The sequence below is a fragment of the Dipodomys spectabilis genome, unplaced genomic scaffold (genome assembly GCF_019054845.1).
Source record: "Dipodomys spectabilis isolate Male_0828 unplaced genomic scaffold, ASM1905484v1 ptg000024l, whole genome shotgun sequence".
Lineage (NCBI taxonomy): Eukaryota > Metazoa > Chordata > Mammalia > Rodentia > Heteromyidae > Dipodomys > Dipodomys spectabilis.
In genome coordinates, this window is record NW_024870701.1 from 23,889,175 (window position 1) to 23,908,701 (window position 19,527).

Here is a 19,527-nt window from a genome sequence, read left to right on the forward strand (position 1 = left end):
TTCTGGGTCTGCCCTGGAGCGGGAGGACTGGGCCCCTATGGCAGCCCTGACCTCAGCCCGTGCCCTGACCTCAGCCCGTGCCCCGGCGGGACGTCAGCCGCGCGCGCCCCGCAGACTTACCCAAAAGTTTCCCTTGAACAGGGAGCCCGTCATGCCGGCGCGTGTCGGGGCAGCAGGCGGGACCGAGCGAGCGGGGTGTCCTGACGGTCACAGCCCACTGGCAGGCACGTCTGAAGTCCACAGTCGCACCGGGAAGCCGCCCCGGGCCCTAAGCCACACCCCCGGTGGCTCTGCGCTCCGCCCGCCTGGCGCAACTGGATGGACACGCGCCGTCCCGACCTGGACCCGGGCAGAAACTCTGGGCCAGAGCGCCTGGCAATCGTCATTAGCTGTGCGTTTCCGTCTCCTTCTTCCTGAAGGACTGGTCCTGTCCCGTCTGTGCCCACGAGGCCGCCCTGACCTAATGCTCACACAGACATCCAGGTTCCGTGGAGTGGTGAAAGGAACCCGGGCTCCAGTCCCTAACACTGCAGAGAGTCGTGTGCACGACTAGGGGGCAACAGATGAGGTCCAGGGTCACGTTTTAGTCTAAAATGTCAAGGGAATGTCACTGCTGCTCCAGAAATCTAGGTCACATAGCCTGAGCTTATCTAATGACCCAGGATCTTTCCCTGACAGTAGGAGCCACCGCTTCCTTCCTCTTCCTCCTTGTGTCACTCTTGAAAATAATAACCCAGGGCAAGTCAGACTCATTTCTGCCTTGTACTTATAAAACTGAGCTGGAAGACAAGTGTTACTTGTGCCCTGTGCCACATGCCCATTATGTGCTACAGAGCCCAAACTGCAGAGAGGGTGAATGACTCACTCAAGACCACAGCTTATTTAAAAGGCTGGAGAGGCCAAACTTAGAGGTCAGAGACTAAGAAGGCCAGCTGTCAGTCCTGGGGCTGACCTGCCCAGAGCCTGGAGTAAGTGCTTTTTTTTGGGGGGGGGTCTGGTCGTGGGGCTTGAACTCTGGGCCTGGGCGCTGTCCCTCAGCTCTTCAGCTCAAGGCTAGCGCTCTACCACTTGAGCCACAGTGCCACTTCCAGCTTTTTTCTTTTTGCTTATGTGGTGCTGAGGAATCGAACCCAGGGCCTCCGGCTTGCAAGGCAAGCACTCTACCACTGAGCCACCTTCCCAGCCCTGGAGTAAGTGCTTAAGGAGGGAAGGTTGAAGGTCAAGGTTATCAAGACTAGTTTATGCTCAGCCCACAACCTCAGGCTTAGAGAAGCAAGCAAGTGCCAGTTCTAGCTAAGTCCAAGCACTGGGAAAGGGCAGTTACTTGTGACTTCGATGACCTCTAAAAGGTTTTGCCCAGTAACTCTACCCCAAGTCCCACTGTGCTCCAATTCTATTAACATAGTCATTCATAGCTACAAAGAGGAGAGATTGCCCTAGCTCTCTCCAAGGACATAAACCTGTTTACTGGGTTACTCAGGTGCTTTGAAAGCAGTAGGGTAGCACCAAAGCAGAAAAGCCTGGCAGTGCTAGCAGGGGCAGCAGAGACCATATGGTGATCTAAACTGAAGTGAGTGGGGAACAAATAGCACTTTTAATTGGGGTGGCCCACTACGGTGGCCCATATCTGTAGTCCCAGGTACTTACTTAGAAGGCTGAGATGGAAAATAGAAGTCGAAGGCCTTTTTAGCACAAGACCCAGTGTGAAAACAAACTAAAAGAAAAAAGAAACAACAACTGGGAGTTGAACTCAAACTGGTACAGTGCCTACCTAGCAGACCAGGAGGCCCTAAACTCAATCCCCTAGTACAGCTAAAGAGAGATGAGGGAAGAGAAAAGAAGTAACTGAGAAAGTGCCAAGATTCCTTATGGAAAGTTTAAATACTTTGGCAAATATTTTAGTTAATGTTCTTATTGTCTATGCTTTAATTTTAATGCATGTACTATTTTTAAAGTCTCAACAAGTTCTAATGATGCATGATTTTCCTGATACCTAAGATCCTTTCAATCTAACTCTCTTCCACCATCTGGTGGCAAAATTGGTCCATTGCACCAGGAAATATTCTTCGAATATTTATTAAACATAAGATTGGGGAAAGTATTGTGTTAAAAAGATAAGTAAAGCGCAGGCTAACTCTAAGGGTCTATAAGAAACTTAGGATCTTTTACTAACAAAGTTAAATAATATTACCACAGCAGTACAGAAGAATCCCCAGCACTGAAAAAAAAATTACAAAATTAGGCAGCTTAAAGCAATTAACATTAGTTTGTCATTTCTTAGAATCAGGTTGTAGGCAAGCCAAGGTTGCTGGCATCTTACAATCACTTTCATGCTTACTCCCCTACTGGTTGGTAGCTTGTAAAGCTGCTCCCAGAATAGCAACCTGCTTTCCCCCAGAGCATGAGGAGCAGAGAAAGAGAAGAAAGAAACACTCAGAAGCAACATTATTTTTGTAACATAATCTCAAGTCCTATTTTGAGCCATGTCATCAGCAAATCACTGGAGTTTCTACCCAGCTCAGACCTCATCTCATGCCTTAGTCCATCCCCTACCCTCTGTCTGAAAGGATATTCTCATTCAGTTCAGATACACTGAATGTGTGTTTCCTGCCTATTATTAGTGGTCATCCATGTACAAATAAACACTTCTAGCTGTTTGCTTGGGCAGGAATGCCTGACAGAGCTCAGTGCATGCACAGTCATCCCACTTGGGAATTCTCTGGTCTCAATATTGGTTAGAAACCTTTCTATTGGGAAACAAAAACCAAGACCAGTCAGAGAGAGAGAGAGAGAGAGAGGTGAGAGCGAGAATAATTAATTCACTCCGCTGAAAAGTTGTTGGCTAATACTGACGTTATGCTCTGCTGGATTCAAACCATCACTGAGATCTGTTTCTTCGCCTTTGAGCCTTGCCTTTGTTGTGCCAGTTTCATTCCAAACTCTGAATGGCAACTTCTAACTACACAGATAATCAGGTTATTATTCTGTTTAGATAGATAGGATCTATCTATCATCTATCTATCTATCTATCTATCTTGTTGGTTGTGGGACTTGAACTCAGTACCTGGGGCTCTGTCCTTTAACATTTTTGCTCAAGGCTAGCACTCTACCATTTGAGCCACAGCACCCCTTTGGGTTTTCTAGTAGTTAACTGGAGATAAGAATTTCAAGGCCGGGCGCCAGTGGCTAACGCCTGTAACCCTAGCTACTTAGGAGGCTGAGATCTGAGGATCACAGTTCAAAGCCAGGAAGCTGAGAAGGAAAGTTCGTGAGACTCTTATCTCCAATAAACCACTAAGAAAACGGAAAGTGGTACTGTGGCTCAAGTGGTAGAGTGCTAGCCTTGAGCTGAAGAGCTGAGGGACAGCACCCAGGCCCAGAGTCCAAGTCCCATGACTGACAAAAAAAAAAAAAAGAATTTCACGGACTTTCTTGTCCATGCTGGCTTCAAACTTCAATCCTCAGATTTCAGCTTCCTGAGTAGCTAGGGTTACAAGTGTGAGCCACTGGTACCTGGACCAGGACTAGGTTATTCTATTTTTTAAATATATAATTTTATGGTCATTAAGGTATTTACAGAGGGGTTACTATTTCATATGTCTGGTAGAGGACATTTTTTTTTTTTGGTCATGGTATTATGGCATGAGCCACCAATGCCCAGCTAAGAGTACATTTCATTTTGGACAATGTTGCCCCTTCCTTTGTTTTCCCCGTTTCTCCCTCCTGTCCCTGCCCACAAGCTGCATAGTTTATTTTCCACATAGTATCTACTGAGCATCAGGTTATAACTTCTTAATTTCTCATCCCTTACACCAAGCTTCTGCAAAGCTACCACATTTCCTTGTTGTATATCCAAATTAGATTCCAATGTCCTTGTCAGGCCCTACCCTGCCTACCCATCCCCCTCCCTCACGTGTAGGCCCCAGCCCTTGAGCCAGGCATTCTGCTCATTACCCTCCTTGGCCAGCCCTCTGGGTGGTGCCTCCTGCTGCTAGCTTTCCCATCAACTTAAATTTCTCCAGTCCTCCGTGTCCTCTCAGTTCCTGAATTTCTAGAACTTGTCATCTTTATCCCACAAAGTAACCTTCCTTCTCCACCCACCTGCACCAGTTTCAGTTCTTATTGAATATCTTACCTCCCCCAAAAGACTGCAGAGCATTGCAGGGTAAGGATAAGATTTCTCTCCTACAATAATTAGGACTCAACAACAATAAAGCCAGCCAGGGGGTTCCGTGGATGCCTCAATAGCAGTGCTCCTTTTATTTCAGGTCCCACCATCTGATCCTTCCCTTCTAAGGAAACCTGGTAGAGGAGCAAGTGGCCTGAGTTCAAGCCCCAGGACCAATACCACATAAATAAAACAAATAAAGCTGAGTAAGAGTGTGAAGCCTTGGAGGTAATAATGCTCGATAGGAAATGTACTCATTATCTTACTCATGTAACTGTAGCCACTCTAGAGGTACAGTATCTTTACAATAAAAAAAATATTAAAAAAAAAGTTTGAAGCCTTGAGTTCCAGCCAACTGAAAGGGCTCCCAAAAGTCAAATCTGGGACAGTTTAAACAGCAAAAGAAACCCAATACTGGATTATTCTAATCCAAAGCATAAAATAGGTAATTATGAATCCATGATATAAATGATTGAATACCTAAATAAAGGGAACATAAACAAATCTCTTATGCATAAAAATTCCAAATAGATTAATAGCCTTCAAGGAAGTAAAGCAGTATCCCTTAAGTGGAAACTTTTAGTGATTTCCTTCCAAAGAATCAGCATGGAAGGGAACAGAATGGAGTAAGAAGAGACAATAGCTCAGGCAGGTGGTCAGTGAAACTTCATGTTGATAGTATGGGCCCTTAATATCATGTGATGAAAATGGAACATTACCTCTGTGCCCTTCCCCCTGAAACTTGTAACCCTAGTCCAACCATGAGAAAAGTCTCACATAGCCTCAAATTGAACAGCATTCTATAAATATCTAGCCAGTACTTCTCCAAACCATCTACAAGGTCTACAAAGTCTGAGAAACAGCCCAGGGGAAGCTAAGTAGATCTTTAAACAAGTGTGGTATCCTGGAAGGAATTAGGTAAAAACTAGAAAATGGAAATAAAGTTTGTATCTTAGTCAGAAATACACTATATACTTAACACACTATTGTGAAACTTCATCATCCCCTGGAAGTTATTTGTTACCTGACCAGTCAGGGTTGTTTGAAGTAAAAAGTTTAACAGATGGGCTAGGAAGGTGGCTCAGTGGTAGAGTAGCTTGCCTTGCATGCATGAGGCCCTGGGTTTGATTCCTCAGTGCCACATAAGCAGGAAAAGCCTGTGGCAAGAAAAAGCACTGTGGCAAGTGGTAGAGCGCTAGCCTTAAGCTGAAGAGCTGAAGGGACAGTGCTCAGGCCCAGAGTTCCAGGCCCTACAACCGACAAAAAAAAAAGTTTAACAGAAACTTGAGGCAGCTGTTGCCAGAATCGACCTTTATGGTTAATTTGTTCTAACTGGCTACACCTTGGACCTCTGGAGAGTAAAACTCAACAATGCAGTTGCTGTCACCATGCCAGAAGCCTCTACTGGTAATTTTGTTATTGTTGGTGGTGGTGGGGCTTGAACTCTGGGCCTGGGCACTGTACCTGACCTCTTCAGCTCAAGGCAAGTGCTTTACCACTTGAGCCACAGCACCACTTCCAATTTTCTGTGGTTAACTGGAGTTAAGTCTCCCGGGGATTTCACTGCCTGGGCTGGCTTTGAATCGAGATGCTTAGATCTCAGCTAGGATTACAGGCGTGAGCCACCAGCACCCAGCTCCTACTGTTAATTTTGCTGTGAAGATGCCTGCAGTGTGTGTGTGCATACACACACACATACACACACACATGCAGACCTGGTACTGCTGTCCTGAGAAGTCAGCAAGGTTGACCCTTTGTTGGTATCTGAGGTATCTGCCTGGTAAGCAATTTCCTGTAAGTGACATCAGACTTTCCCTAAATGCAAGAGTGCCTTGTTGTGCCTATACTAGATGAAAACACAATGTGGTTTGTCCTGATCATCTGCACTCCTCTAGAAGTTTGAAATATTGGTACATAGTGGGCAATGTCTAGATGACTGGCCTTTGTAAAGTTCTGGGGCAGTGAGCTTTCCTGGTGATACTTCACATACATCAGTTAGTGGCTGGAGCAATTACATGCATCCTGTCACTCCACTGGGAGACCTAATGGTTCCTTCTACATTTCACCCCAAGACTATTGTCGCCTTGCATCCTTACTTCAAACTGAGTACTACCTCCATGCTGAATTCTGAATTCTACCCCATCACTGACCTCAGGAGCCAACACATAGACCTAAATGTGAAGGGGCCAGGTGCGGTGGTACAAGCTTAAATTCCAACACTAGAAAAGCAGAATCAGGAAGAGGAAAGGAGAAAGGAAGGAGTAGGAAATGTTCCACATTGGAACCTCATTAATTCCAATAGCTTTATATCATATTACTTTTGGCCATCTCTTTTGTACGTTTCTCTTTGCAGATATTATCTAGAACGGATAAAGCCATAGTATTTTGATTGCCTAACACTGTGGTTAACAAATATTTAAAAGAATTTGAGCAGTGTGCTGGTGACTCATGCCTGTAATCCAATGAAGTGCATCCTGAGATCTATGGACAGACTTTGGTACTTTTAAGCAACTCTATATTTTTCCTGCCTAAGTAACTGTGCACGAGTGTTTGGTCATTTTGGGGTGAGGATAGGGAGGGGTCCGTGGGGCTTGGCTGTTGACTCAAGGCAAGGTCTCAGCATACAGCCCACCTAGCTGGAATTTAAATCCTCTGCCTCAGCTTTCTAAGTGGGCCATGACAAATACAGTAAACATGTTCCCCTTATTAGGAAAGAGGACAATGGAGATTGATGAAGCAGGAATCTGAATGTAGGTCAGTGGTAAACCACTTGCCTAGCCCTGGGTTTGATGATTAGCATGGAGAAGGGGGATGCTACCTTTGTGACTGTGAAGATTCCCTAAACAAGACCAAAAATACTTACCACACTGACCAATTTGATCATAGTTAAAACCTGCTGAGGCAGGCATGGTGACACACACTTGTAATTCTGGCTAACGAAGATAAAGTGTGAAAGCACGTGAACCACTTGGTGAAACCTTATGGGAAAATAGAGCAGTTATTCATGAGAACCATTATTTCTATTCATTCTGATGTCTCCCATTTTTTGTCATATTATCTTGGGAATTTTACCTTTTTTCATAGTTACTAATTGTGGGGCTTGGACTCAAGGCCTGGGTGCTGTCTCTGAGCTCTTTTGCTTGAGGATAACACTATACTATTTTGAGCCACAGCACCACTTCCTTTTTTTCCGATCGTTAATTGGAGATGACTCTCCCAGACTTTTCCTGCCTGGACCTGCTTTGAACCATGAACCTCGTATGTCCTTCTCCTGAGTAGCTACAATTACAGGCATGAGCCATCAGTGCCTCACTACCTGTCTTTTCTTTTCCTACCTAGAGCACCACTTTGTTGAACTAAGGCTTCTGGACAGAGAGAACTTACTAAGTCAGCTCTTCAATAGCAATTTGCCACATAGGTTCAGTTATCTAGTTTATGAATTTCTCTCCTCAACCACAGCCCTGTTGATTGATTTAAAGAGAATGAGATGAAAAACATTTCACCAATTCCTCAACATTTCAGCCGGTTTAAATAACACAAAGCACAAAAAACGACCACACAACACGGAAGTTTTATTTTTCACGTGATTTCTGTACATGAGGAATATGAGAACTGTTTTATAAATGGAAACAATTTTTCTAGAAGAAGCAACCAACCAGTATCTGATATGAATCCATAGGCATTTATGACTCGAAACCAGCCAAGAAGTTTGTTACAATCTCCTTCAGCTTTGCATCTGATTCCTCTGAGATCTTCCCATCAGCCCTATTTGGAAAAAAAGCAGATTTTAAGTTGTGACCTGGACAAAAACTTAATGAATAGGTTAACTAAAACTAAAAAAGAGTAACATTTCCTATCTTGAAATTTTAAATATTTAGGGCTGGGAAGGTGGCTCAGTGGTAGAGCGCTTGCCTTGCATGCATGAGGCCCTGGGTTCCATTCCTCAGCACCATATAAGCAGAAAAGCCAGAAGTGGCGCTGTGGCTAAAGTAGTAGAATGTTAGCTTTGAGCAGAAGAGCTGAGGGACAGAGCCCAGAACCAGAATTCAGGCCCCACAACCAAAAATAAATAAATAAATAAATATTTAGGGACTGGAAATGTGGCTTAGTGGTAGAGTGCTTGCCTAACATGCATGAAGCCCTGGGTTCCTCAGCAACACTTCAACAGAAAAAGCTGGAAGTAGCTCTGTGGCTCCAATGGTACAGTGCTAGCCTGAGCAAAAGAAACTTAGGAACAGTGCCTAGACCCTGAGTTCAAGCCCTTATATTTAGCAGGGTGCCGGTGATTCATGCCTATAATCCTAGCTACTCAAGAAGCTGAGATCTAAAGATTAAGGTTCAAAGCAGCACAGGCAGGAAAGTCCTTGAGACTCTTATTTCCTAATTAACCACCAAAAAGCCACAAGTGGAGCTATGGCTCAAGTGGTAAGAGCATTAGCCTTAAAAAAAAAAGCTCAGGGACAGTGCCCAGGCCCTGAGTTCAAGTTCCAAGGCCAAGACATATAGGTAAGACAGACAGACAGACACAGACATCTACACACCCACACCTACATGAGTCCATTAACTACATTCATACCTGATATTGGCCAACAAGGATTGGTGCTGGCCGATAACATGAGACAAGAAAGAATTCTCAAATTTTGTGATCTTGCTGGGCTCCAGTTTATCAAGATACCCCCTTACACCCGCATAGATAACTGCCACTTGTTCTTCAATAGCCATGGGAGCTGGGGAGAGAAAAACAAATGAATTGGTGAAACAAGTAAAATGCCATGTTACCAAGATCAGAGAAACTTTTCTTCCAATTATTAACATGTCTCTATCCCCTACTGTCATATTCTCATCAATCTACATCTCTACATGATATTCTTTCTCACCTCCTTCCTAGTAAACAGAAGCATAATCTTACAGTACAGCTAATAACCACTGTTTATAATCTCAAAGTGTTTAAACTGTTTGGGGAGTCTTTTTTCTTTTTTGATGGTGTTGGAGATCAAATCCAGAGACTCACAATGCAGGATAAGCACTATCCCACGAAACCCACCCAACCCAATACATTAATCTCAGTAAGAGTATCTAAAACCAGTTTCCTGGCAAGATAGAAACATATATTTTAAAAATTTTCCCAATCTTGTAGATTAAGAAAATCTATAGATTTTGATCATTGAAAATGTTAAAACAGATCTAGGGCATTTTCCTGGTGATAAAAGTTCACAGCATTTATGCTATGAAGGTAACGATATGTGATGACTAATTAAGTGAAATAGTCTACCTTTGATAAAACATACAAACCTATGGTACATGATATCTCTCTGTAGGCCTGAGAAATCCCTAACATACAGTAGAAGTTCAGCCCTTAAAGAACAACTCACAATACTGTCCTTGCTTCAGCAACTCAGTCAGACGCACACCACGACTCAGGAGTTGTTGAGTGGCAGCATCAAGATCAGAGCCAAACTGGGCAAAGGCAGCAACCTCACGATACTGAGCCAACTCCAGCTTCATGGTACCCGCCACCTGAAACACAGAGGTTACAGTAGTCCAGAGCACTACGTAGCTGATGTGCTATTAAGACTTAATAGCATTCCCTTTCCCTGTCAAAATGGTGTATCATTTTCATTACCTGCTTCATGGCCCTGGTTTGGGCAGCAGAACCAACACGGGACACAGACAAACCAACGTTAATAGCAGGGCGAATACCTTTGTAGAACAACTCTGTCTCCAAGAAAATCTACAATGTAAAAATAAACAAGGCTAGCTACTTAAATTAAGAAAACAACTATTTTAAAATTTAAGTCATTATGCCAAAAAACTGAAACATGAAAACTTGAGGAAGAATGCTAAGTAACCAATTTTTTCACAACTGAAACTGATTTTAGATGTTCTATTACTGAGATTAAGACATGTTAGGATAAGGAAAAGAACAGTAACATTTATATTGAAATACATATGGGAGGTGATAACAATCTCAAGGATGTATTTCAAAACTATCTAGAGGTGGTGTTGGGCACCTGCAATCCTGGGTACTCAAAACACTGAGATCTGAGGATCAAGGTTCAAAGCCAGCTTGGGTATAAGTTTGAGAGACTCTTATTTCCAATTTACCACTATAAAGTGAGAAGTGGAGATGTAGCTCAAGTGTTAGAGAATTCCAACCTTGAGTAAAACACGAAACAGCTAAGGGACAATGCTCAGGCCTTGAGTTCCAGCTTCAGTTTTGGCACAAGCACATGTGCGCATATACACACTCACATAGTCAGGAGTGGAGAATCATAAGGAACAAACATACAGAATGAGAAACATTACCCTGTGAAATAATTGAGCTGACAAATATGTGAGGTTTTATTAGTCTACTCTCCTTTTATAAACATTTGCAATTTTCTGTAAAAAAAAAAAAAAAAAAGGCAGTTGTTCATAGCCATTAGCCTCTACTAACTGTCTTGTAAGTATCCAACCATTTCTTACGTTTGTTTTAGTTATTAAAATAATACCTGTCCATCAGTGATGGAAATGACATTCGTTGGAATGTAAGCAGACACATCACCAGCCTGTGTTTCTATAACTGGCAGAGCAGTCAAGGAACCACCACCAAAAGAATCATTCATTTTGGCAGCTCTCTCTAGCAGCCGGGAGTGTAGGTAGAACACATCACCAGGATAGGCCTCACGGCCAGGGGGTCGGCGGAGCAACAGGGACATCTGACGGTAAGCAACAGCCTATGATACAGAAAGGGTTATCATTCAACCTAGTAAACAAAGGTTCCATTTGTCAACTACTACTCTATTGCAAACATGTAGATTACAAAATGTTTCTTTTACCTGTTTCGATAAATCATCATAGATGATCAAAGCATGTTTGCCGTTATCTCTGAAATACTCTCCCATAGAACAGCCAGAATAAGGAGCCAGGTACTGAAGTGGGGCAGCATCAGAAGCAGTCGCAGATACTACAATGGTGTACTTCATGGCATCTGAGGAGAAAGAAGTTTCACATTTTGCCAAAGTTTTCAATATTGTGGTCTTCAATCAAAGGCTACTGTCATAAAATTGCCTATGTGGTAAAATTCACTATAAGAATTAACCAGAGGTGGGGGGTGGGGGGAGTATGGGAAGGGATGGGAAGGGGAAACAAAGAGGAGGCAACAATGCTTGATAAGAAATGTACTCATTATCTTGCCCATGTAATTGTAACTCCTCTGTATGGTATTCTCACAAAAAAAAAAAAAAAAAGAATTAACCAGATTGAGGCTGGGAAGGTGGCTCAGCAGGGGAGTGCTTGCCTTGCATGCATGAGACCCTGGGTTCAATTCCTCAGCACCACGTAAGCAGAAAAAGCCAGATGTGGTGCTGTGGCTCAAGTGGCAGAGCACTAGCCTTGAGCTGAAGGACCGGACCCAGGCCCAGAGTTCAAGCTCCATGACCAAAAAAACAAAACAAAACCAGAATTTACCAGAGTCAGGGGCTGGGAATATAGTTCAGTAGCAGAGCACTTGATTAGCATGTAACAAAGTCTGGGTTTGATCCCTGGTACTACATTATGTAAAAGTAACCCCTCTGTTCACCACCTTTATAACAATAACAAAATTAAAAAGCTAACCAGATAGGCATAGTGATACATGCCTGTAATTCTAGCTACCTGGGAGGCAGAAGCAGGGGTTTAGGGCCAGCTAGAAAGTTATGAAACCACATTTCAAACCAACACTAAAAATCTCAAAACATAAACAAAAAGCTTAGTACAAATGGGAGAGCATTTGTCTTATATATGTGAAGTGCTGGAATCAATATGTAACATAGCAGGAATTACGTAGTCAAATAACATCCATTTGAAAGAAACAGATAAAATCCTTAAATGCATTGTTGTTTTATATCATTTTCCTGGTTTTGCTTACATATAGCATATACATATGCATACATATGTATGCACATACAACATAAATATAATAGAAAGTTCAATTCATTAGGGTTAAACAAAGCTGTTCTAAAGTTAAAATTAAGGAATTACGGTAACAACAGGCTTCAAGTTCTTTTAATACCTGCATCTGTCAGTCTCTTTACCAACTGGGCAACAGTGGATCGCTTCTGACCAATAGCAACATAGATACAGTATAGCTTCTTCTTTTCATCAGTTCCCTCATTGAAACGCTTCTGGTTGATGATTGTGTCAATAGCAATGGAAGTTTTCCTTTAAAAAAGGAAAGTAAACACAAATGCCATTAGTACTTCAAAGGAATTCCTAAAATTTATTAATTATATTCTACTCTCTTTATAGCCAAAGCATTTCCCTTTCCAAAATGAAAAAGTAACCTCTGCCTAAAGTACTTCTAACATAATCTTGAATCTTTACCCAGTCTGTCTGTCGCCAATAATCAGCTCACGCTGACCACGGCCAATCGGCACCAAGCTATCCACAGCCTTAATGCCAGTCTGCATGGGTTCCCGCACTGAGATTCGAGGAATGATTCCAGGAGCTTTCAGGCCCACTCGCCTACGGCTCTTGGAACCAACTGGACCCTGTTTTAAAAAAAAAAAAAAAAGTTTTGTTAAAATTAAAAGGAATCCTCTGAATAATGCGTTTAGATGTTAGTAGTTGCCATTACATCTAATAAACACTAAACCCACCTTTCCATCAATGGGATTACCAAGGGCATCTACCACACGACCCAAGAGCTCATCACCAACTGGAACATCCACAATAGCTCCTGTCCTCTTCACAATATCTCCTTCCTTAATCAGTTTATCATTCCCAAACACGACAACACCAACATTGTCTGGTTCCAAATTCAGAGACATACCCTAAATAAAGACATAGCAGGGAGATTGACAGAAGGGACAAGATTGATTAGAATACGTTGAACATGTGTGTAAATGTAACTAATGTGAGCTAATAAAAAATATTTTAGAAGACATACTTATGAAGCTAGAGCAATTTTCTTCCCCTTATACCCATACAACATGATATACAAATTATGGGTGAGGGGTAGTACCTTTCTACATGGCTTATAGTATTTTTCCAACCTTGGTTAAGACTCTTAAAATGGCAACATGTTCCCTTGAATAATCTTTTTTTTGGGGGGGGGTCCGGTCATGGGACCTGAACTCTGGGCCTGGGCGTTGTCCCTCAGCTCTTCAGCTCAAGGCTAGAGCTCTACCACTTGAGCCACAGCGCCACTTCCAGCTTTTTTCTTTTTGCTATGTGGTGTTGAGGAATCGAACCCAGGGCCTCATGCATGCAAGGCAAGCGCTCCACCACTGAGCCACCTTCCCAGCACCCCCTTCAATTATCTTAAAAATAGCATTATGTTAGCCTAACTTGCTCATTATCACATCCTAGAAGGAATGAAAGAAACCAAGAACTTGAACAGGCTAAGCTTCTTTCCAATGTCATTTCCTTTTTCAATGTCATTACTTTAAGGCAAAGGATTAGTTTGAATAAAAATTTAAGACAATTTATCTTTTATCTTTTTATCTGTGAGAAGCTCCATAATAAACAGTTTTGTGGTTCAAAGCCAGCATTGGTAGCAAAGTCTGTGAGACTCTTCACTTCAATTAACCACCAAAAGGCTGTCACTGTAGCTTAAGTGGTAAAGTGCTAGCCCTGAACAAAAAAAAAAAACACTTGGGAATAGAGTCCCCAGTTCAAGCCCTAGGACTACGTGTGCATGTGTGCATGAAGGTGCACACGCAAGTACACACACACACACCCTATGTAATAAGAACCTATACTCATCATGTTAAAATTATTTAAAACTATCTAACCGTATTCCATTTAGAACAAAATTTCAGGACTGGAAGCTTGTGTGGTATAGCCCTCTTCCACTAGGTAGCAAGCACAAGGCTCAGAGCTCAATCTCTAGTACTAGAAAAAAGTATTTTTCATTAATATAATAGCAATATATCATCTCTCATAATTACAACTGTTAAGACATTAGGTCCCTAAATCATGTCTAAAGTATAGGAAAGCATCTGGAATGTCATTGTAGATACAAACTCGTATCAAGCCCTGGGTTCAATTCCTCAGCACCACATAAACAGAAGAAGCTGTGCTTTCAAGTGGTAGAGGGTTAGCCTTGAGCAAAAGAAGGTCAGAGACAATGCCCAGGCCCTGAGTTCAAGCCCCAGGACTGGCAAAAAAAAAATTACACCCTTATAAAAGTAACAAGGTCATTAGGGGAACAGTACTACATACTATATTTGGTCTACCCAGATGCCCTATGCTTTCCCCAGAGAACCTACAACTTTAATTTTTCACTCTACTGGTTGACTAAGCTCAGCCAAAAAACAAAGTGAACTTCTATCATCAAAGCTTGACAACCTTTTAATACATTTTCTCTTACTGGCATACAAAGCCAATGGCTTTCAACTTTCTAACAGAACTGGTACGTCTTTTAAGGTTTCAAAAGCTTTTACCTAAGGTCATCTTATGAACACTTAGAATAGACTTGAATTTCTTGAAATTTCGGTGAAAATTTATGTTTAAATCAGCCCATAAAATACAACATCTGGCCAACTAAAATCTTTGAAGTTTATCTTCATCTTTATGACAAGAAGGAAAAAACAAAGACCAAAAATATCTAAGGCACCTGGGCTGAAGCCAGGAGATTGAAAAATTCTCAAGACACCTTCTCAGGCAACAGTTGGGTGCAGAGGCACACATCTGTTATCCCAGCTTCAGCAGGAAGCAAGTAGGATCTTGGTCTATGCTGGAAAAAAAGCCAGCTCCTATCTGGCTCAAGCAGGAGCTTGAGGGCCTACCTAATAAGCTCAAAGAGAAGTTTAGATTGAGTTTAGATTGAGGCATGGCTCAAGTAAATTCCAAACTCTTGAGCCAAAGAAAGGAAAAGAAAAAATAACAGTTTGACACAATTTCTGCTTAATTGATAGTAAAAATATGTAACCCTAAAGCAGCAAATTCTCATTAAAGGTTCCTACCTTTAATCCTGAAGAAAATTCTACCATTTCTTCTGCTTGAACATTCCTTAGCCCATGTACTCGGGCAATACCATCGCCAATACTTAGGACTCGTCCAGTCTCTTCAAGATCAACAGAGGTATCAGCTCCAAGAATACGCTCCTCAAGAATAGAGGACACCTCGGCAGTGCCTGAAAGAGGGCACTTCAATTAAAAAATAAGCCATAACCACGATCTCTTCACAGTTTATTCCTCAGCAACATAAAAACTACCCAGTTATATTTTTACTATGCTTTTTATTGTAAAAATACTGTACAGAGGGGTTACAGTTACATGAATAAGGTAATGAGTACATTTCCTACCGAGCATTGTTACCTCCTCCTTTGTTTTTCCCCTACCATCCTTTCCATCCCCTACCGGTACATTCTGAAACAAATTCTCTACCACTACCACTATAAAAATGAAGAAACTCAAGTGGTTGAGAGAAAAATGTTCTGCAGAAGACAAATGTAAACAAGAGGTTAATAAACAGTTAAGCATTAGTTTCCTCTACTCCTTAAATGTTCTACCATCCTCTGCTTTCTTTTTTCTTTTTGCCAGTCTTGGGACATAACTCTAGGCCTAGGTACAATCCTGAGCTCCTTTATTCTCAAGGATAGCTCTCTACCACTTGAGCCACAGCATCACTTCAGGCTTTATCTAAGTAGGTTATTGGAGTTATGAGACTCATGGGCTTTCCTGCTTGGGCTGGCTTTGAACTGCTATCCTCAGATGTCAGCCTCCTAGGTAGCTAGGATTATAGGCATAAACCACTGGCCACTGGCTCCTGTTATAATTTCTAAGGAATCTGTAGTTACAGTGAAGCCTGAACTTTTTAAAATAAATGCTATAAAAAGCATAATTTAGTCTGGAGGCATAACTCAGTGGAAGTGCACAAGGACCAGAGTGCAAACCCTAGTATCAATATTTTTTAAAGCATAATTTAAAATCTCCTCCTCCTCCTATCCTAAGGCTTGAGCTCAGGCTTAGGCACTGTCTTTGAGCTTTTTTTTCTTCTTCTTTTTTTGCCCCAAACTAGCACTCTACCACTTGAGTCACAGTTCTACGTCTAGCTTTTTGGTGGTTAATTGGAGATAAAGAGTCTCATGGACTCCTTGCCCAGGCTGCTTTGAACCATGATCTTCAGATCTCAGCCAAGATTGACAGAGACTAGCCATCAGTGCCTGGCTTATAATGTTTTGCATATCTATTTATTTATTGCCAGTCCTGGTGCTTAGAACTCAGGGCCTGGCCTGGGCACTGTCCTTGAGCTTTTGCTCAAGGCTAGCATTCTACAACTTGAGCCACGGCACCACTTCTGACTTTCTGTTCATGTGGTACTAAGGAATTGAAACCAGGGCTTCTTGCATGCTAGGCAAGCACTTTACCACTAAGCCACATTCCCAGCCCAAAACATGTTGCATTTTAAAAAACTTCTCTTTTAAAAACATCAAAGTTGGGGCTGAGAAGGTGGCTCAGTGGTAGAGTGCTTGCCTTGCATGCATGAGGCCCTGAGTTCGATTCCTCAGCACCACATAAGCAAAAAGAAAAAAGCCAGAACTGGCACTGTGGCTCAAGTGATAGAGTGCTAGTCTTGAGCTGAAGAGCTGAGGGACAGCGCCCAGGCCGAGTTCAGGCCCCATGACCGGACCCCAAAAAATAAATAAATAAATAAAAACATCAAAGTTGGGGGGAGGGAGAGAATCAAAGTACAATTGGGAGAAAGTAAGGGAAGGGGTGATATTGTCCAAAAAGAAATGTACTCTTTACCTTACTTAGGTAACTGTAACCCTCATATATACAACACCTTTATAGTAATCAATTTTTTAAATCAAAGTACTACATTCTTCATTTTGACATATAGAAAAATCCTAATATACACAGCCAAGTATAACCTCAGTATTAAGAGTACTTGCTATTTGTTTTATATCTTTCCTTTCAAACAAATAGTTCTGAGTTTGGTCAAATACCATGGAAGTATTTGCAACAATAAACAAAATTCTGGTGTTTTAAAAACAAACTGTACTTGTCTATAAATGTACAAAGGTCCCAGATTTGCCATCCCCCCCCCCCCCCCAAAAGCTCTCACTATATCTCCAAGGATATTCCAAACAACAGCAGCTTCTTATGCTCAACTCCAATCCCACTTCTCCAAGTATTTGTCAGGTACAAGGTTAACAGCTACTGTCTTTGGAAAAATAAAAATCTATTGATATGAACTGCTTATTTTCTAATTTGGGGGGGCAGAGTATAGAAATATTCATAAATCAGAAAATTTGGGTTTATCCAAAAGGAACTATCAGAAGCAGCTAGAAAACCTACTAAGGCAAAACAAATGGTATACTATGGCTTAAAAAAATGAGAAAAATAAAAAGTTTAATGGAAAAAAAAAAAAATCAACCTTCACAATGCAGATTTAGAAATAATGACTTACCAGTCTTCTGAAGGCGGGTGTTAGAAGCATGGAGGTTCCTTGCAGCAATGAAAGATGATCCCAAAGCATTTTTGGAGACCTAGTGCAAAAATAATCTTAAAATTTTGAACTTTATAAAATTCTAAATAAAACTAAAAAATTTAAACAAATTAAGGCTGATCAAATTACTGGGTGAAAAATGTTAATTATAGTTCTAAGTATTCTGTCTAAAATTTTAACACGATTTAATCATATGAGAAAGCACCTTCTGACTTAACGTTATGCGGTTCCTGGCACACAACAGGCACTCTGTAAGTACTATCATTTTGACCTCAGATTTCACTTAAGTAGAAATCTCACTAAGATAAATGTATTTATCTCAATATGTTTATCAAATATATATGCCTCAATATATTTCCAACTCTTAAAACAACGCGCACACACACACACAAAGAAAACAAAACTGAGTTACAAAATAATGTGAAATTAAGAGAGGTATAGCATATGCACTTTTTCTTTTACTGCCCTGGCCAAATCCTGCAGCAACTGGAACGTGGACATCTTTATCTTTCCTTCAAGGTTAAATACTGTGACGTCAATTCTGAAGCCACTACCATTAAGATTAAGACCTTGCTGAAAATAGTGTAAAATGCTTTTCTGCTAAGAGGAAAGAAACCACGATGCTGCCAGTAGCTGCGTTAGGACAGCAAAATGGCCAATATATGTACCTCACCTTTCAAGTTTAGGTTGCTTTTATGAAGAACATTAAAAAGTAAACGCTTTTTTCCAGGACATAAAAGTCATACTCTTGGGGCTGGGAAGGTAGCTCAGTGGTAGAGCGCTTGCCTTGCATGCCAGAGGCCCTGGGTTCAATTCCTCAGCACCACATAAGCAAAAAGAAAAAAAGCCGGAAATGGTGCTGTGGCTCAAGTGGTAGAGCGCTAGCCTTGAGCTGAAGCGCTGAGGGACAGCGCCCAGGCCCAAAGTTCAGGCCCCATGACCGGACCCCCCCCCCCCAAAAAAAAAGTGATACTCTTAACTACCAGGGAGATAAAAATAAGTAAGGAGGAGTGATGTCAAGGCACCAAGTGTATATCTCAAGGGCAAAAATCTCCAGAATCTACATGAAAAGTAGCACAAACTCAGGGCCCCATGAAATTCTCTTCGGCACCTGTCCGATTGTTTTCACGATCGTTTGAGTAATCAACCCTTGAAGATCGCCTCCCCGAGGGGAAAAACAAATCATTTACTCCTTCGCTCCGATCTGACCTCGGACCGGGGCACGCTGACCTTCATCCAATGTCAGGCTCCCCCCACCCAGGGCTGACGGCAGTCCGCTGACCTTCGGCGGTGCCAGACCCCGACCGACAGGACCTGGCCCGCCCCGGGCCTCGGACAGCACAAGCCCTGACCTTCAGCGCAGGCCCCCGGCCGGGCCGCTCTCGGACAGGGAGTGAGGCCCGGCCCCCGGATAACACCGAGGTCACCGCCTCCCGGTCGCCACGGTGCACCGTTCCGTGCCCAGGCCGATGGCGGCCACCCGTGCAAGATGGCGGCGCTCGCCCCGGCCCTTCGCGCTCCCCGCAGCGAGCTCGAGCCAGCGCCCACCGCCCGTGCAGCCCCGCGGGGATGCCGCTGCCAGGCCCCCGCAGCTTACCAGCCCGGCCCGCCGAGGGAGGGCACGGGCTACGGCCGCGGCGACGCGCACGGACAACATCTCTGCAGCTCCTCGTCGAGTGGGTCCTCCGCAGCCGCAGCCTCAGGACTGACTGGGACAAAATGGCCGAGCGGCGGCGAAGGTCAAAGCAGCCGGCCCACCTGACCCGGAAGTACTGCCTCTCGCTTTCGCCTCCGGATGCAAATCCACTCTTTTTTCTTTCTTTCTTTCTTTTCTCTGAAGCGTAGTATCTTTTGGAGGTTTAAACCCCAAAACGAGTGGCTAGACTGTGGCTGGCCTCTGCCCTGGGGTCTGTCGTGCCTTTAACTTGGAGCTCTCGAGT

The 19,527-nt window shown here is 42.8% G+C and overlaps 2 protein-coding genes across 2 annotated transcripts in view; both read right to left on the reverse strand.

The window, feature by feature from the left end:
• Pstpip2 (proline-serine-threonine phosphatase interacting protein 2) overlaps nt 1-242 on the reverse strand; it is a 73,928-nt gene extending 73,686 nt beyond the window's left edge. Inside the window, exon 1 of the mRNA XM_042675315.1 lies at nt 121-242. Coding sequence (XP_042531249.1) covers nt 121-153 — 33 coding nt within the window. The 5' untranslated portion in view covers nt 154-242. The remainder of the gene's footprint in view (nt 1-120) is intronic.
• A 7,479-nt stretch (nt 243-7,721) lies between these two features.
• On the reverse strand, nt 7,722-19,338 carry Atp5f1a (ATP synthase F1 subunit alpha). The gene is made up of 12 exons (XM_042674981.1): nt 19,185-19,338; nt 17,549-17,627; nt 15,097-15,266; nt 12,787-12,960; nt 12,512-12,678; nt 12,201-12,349; nt 10,987-11,138; nt 10,660-10,884; nt 9,792-9,899; nt 9,541-9,685; nt 8,745-8,895; nt 7,722-7,933 (listed from the first exon to the last, which is right to left on the reverse strand). Exons 1-12 carry the CDS (start codon nt 19,242-19,244, stop codon nt 7,852-7,854), a joined length of 1,662 nt encoding a protein of 553 aa, XP_042530915.1. The 5' UTR covers nt 19,245-19,338; the 3' UTR covers nt 7,722-7,851.
• Nucleotides 19,339-19,527: the final 189 nt, after the last annotated feature.

Bases quoted from the DNA above. Each gene is read 5' to 3' on its own strand.
- Atp5f1a (XM_042674981.1), bottom strand. From the start codon at position 19,244: ATGTTGTCCGTGCGCGTCGCCGCGGCCGTAGCCCGTGCCCTCCCTCGG. The intron at 17,628-19,184 runs GTAAGCTGCGGG...TTTTTGCACTAG, and splicing joins TCCCTCGGCGGGCCGGGCTG to GTCTCCAAAAATGCTTTGGG. The intron at 7,934-8,744 runs GTATGAATGTAG...TTTTCCAAATAG, and splicing joins TCCTTGTTGGCCAATATCAG to GGCTGATGGGAAGATCTCAG.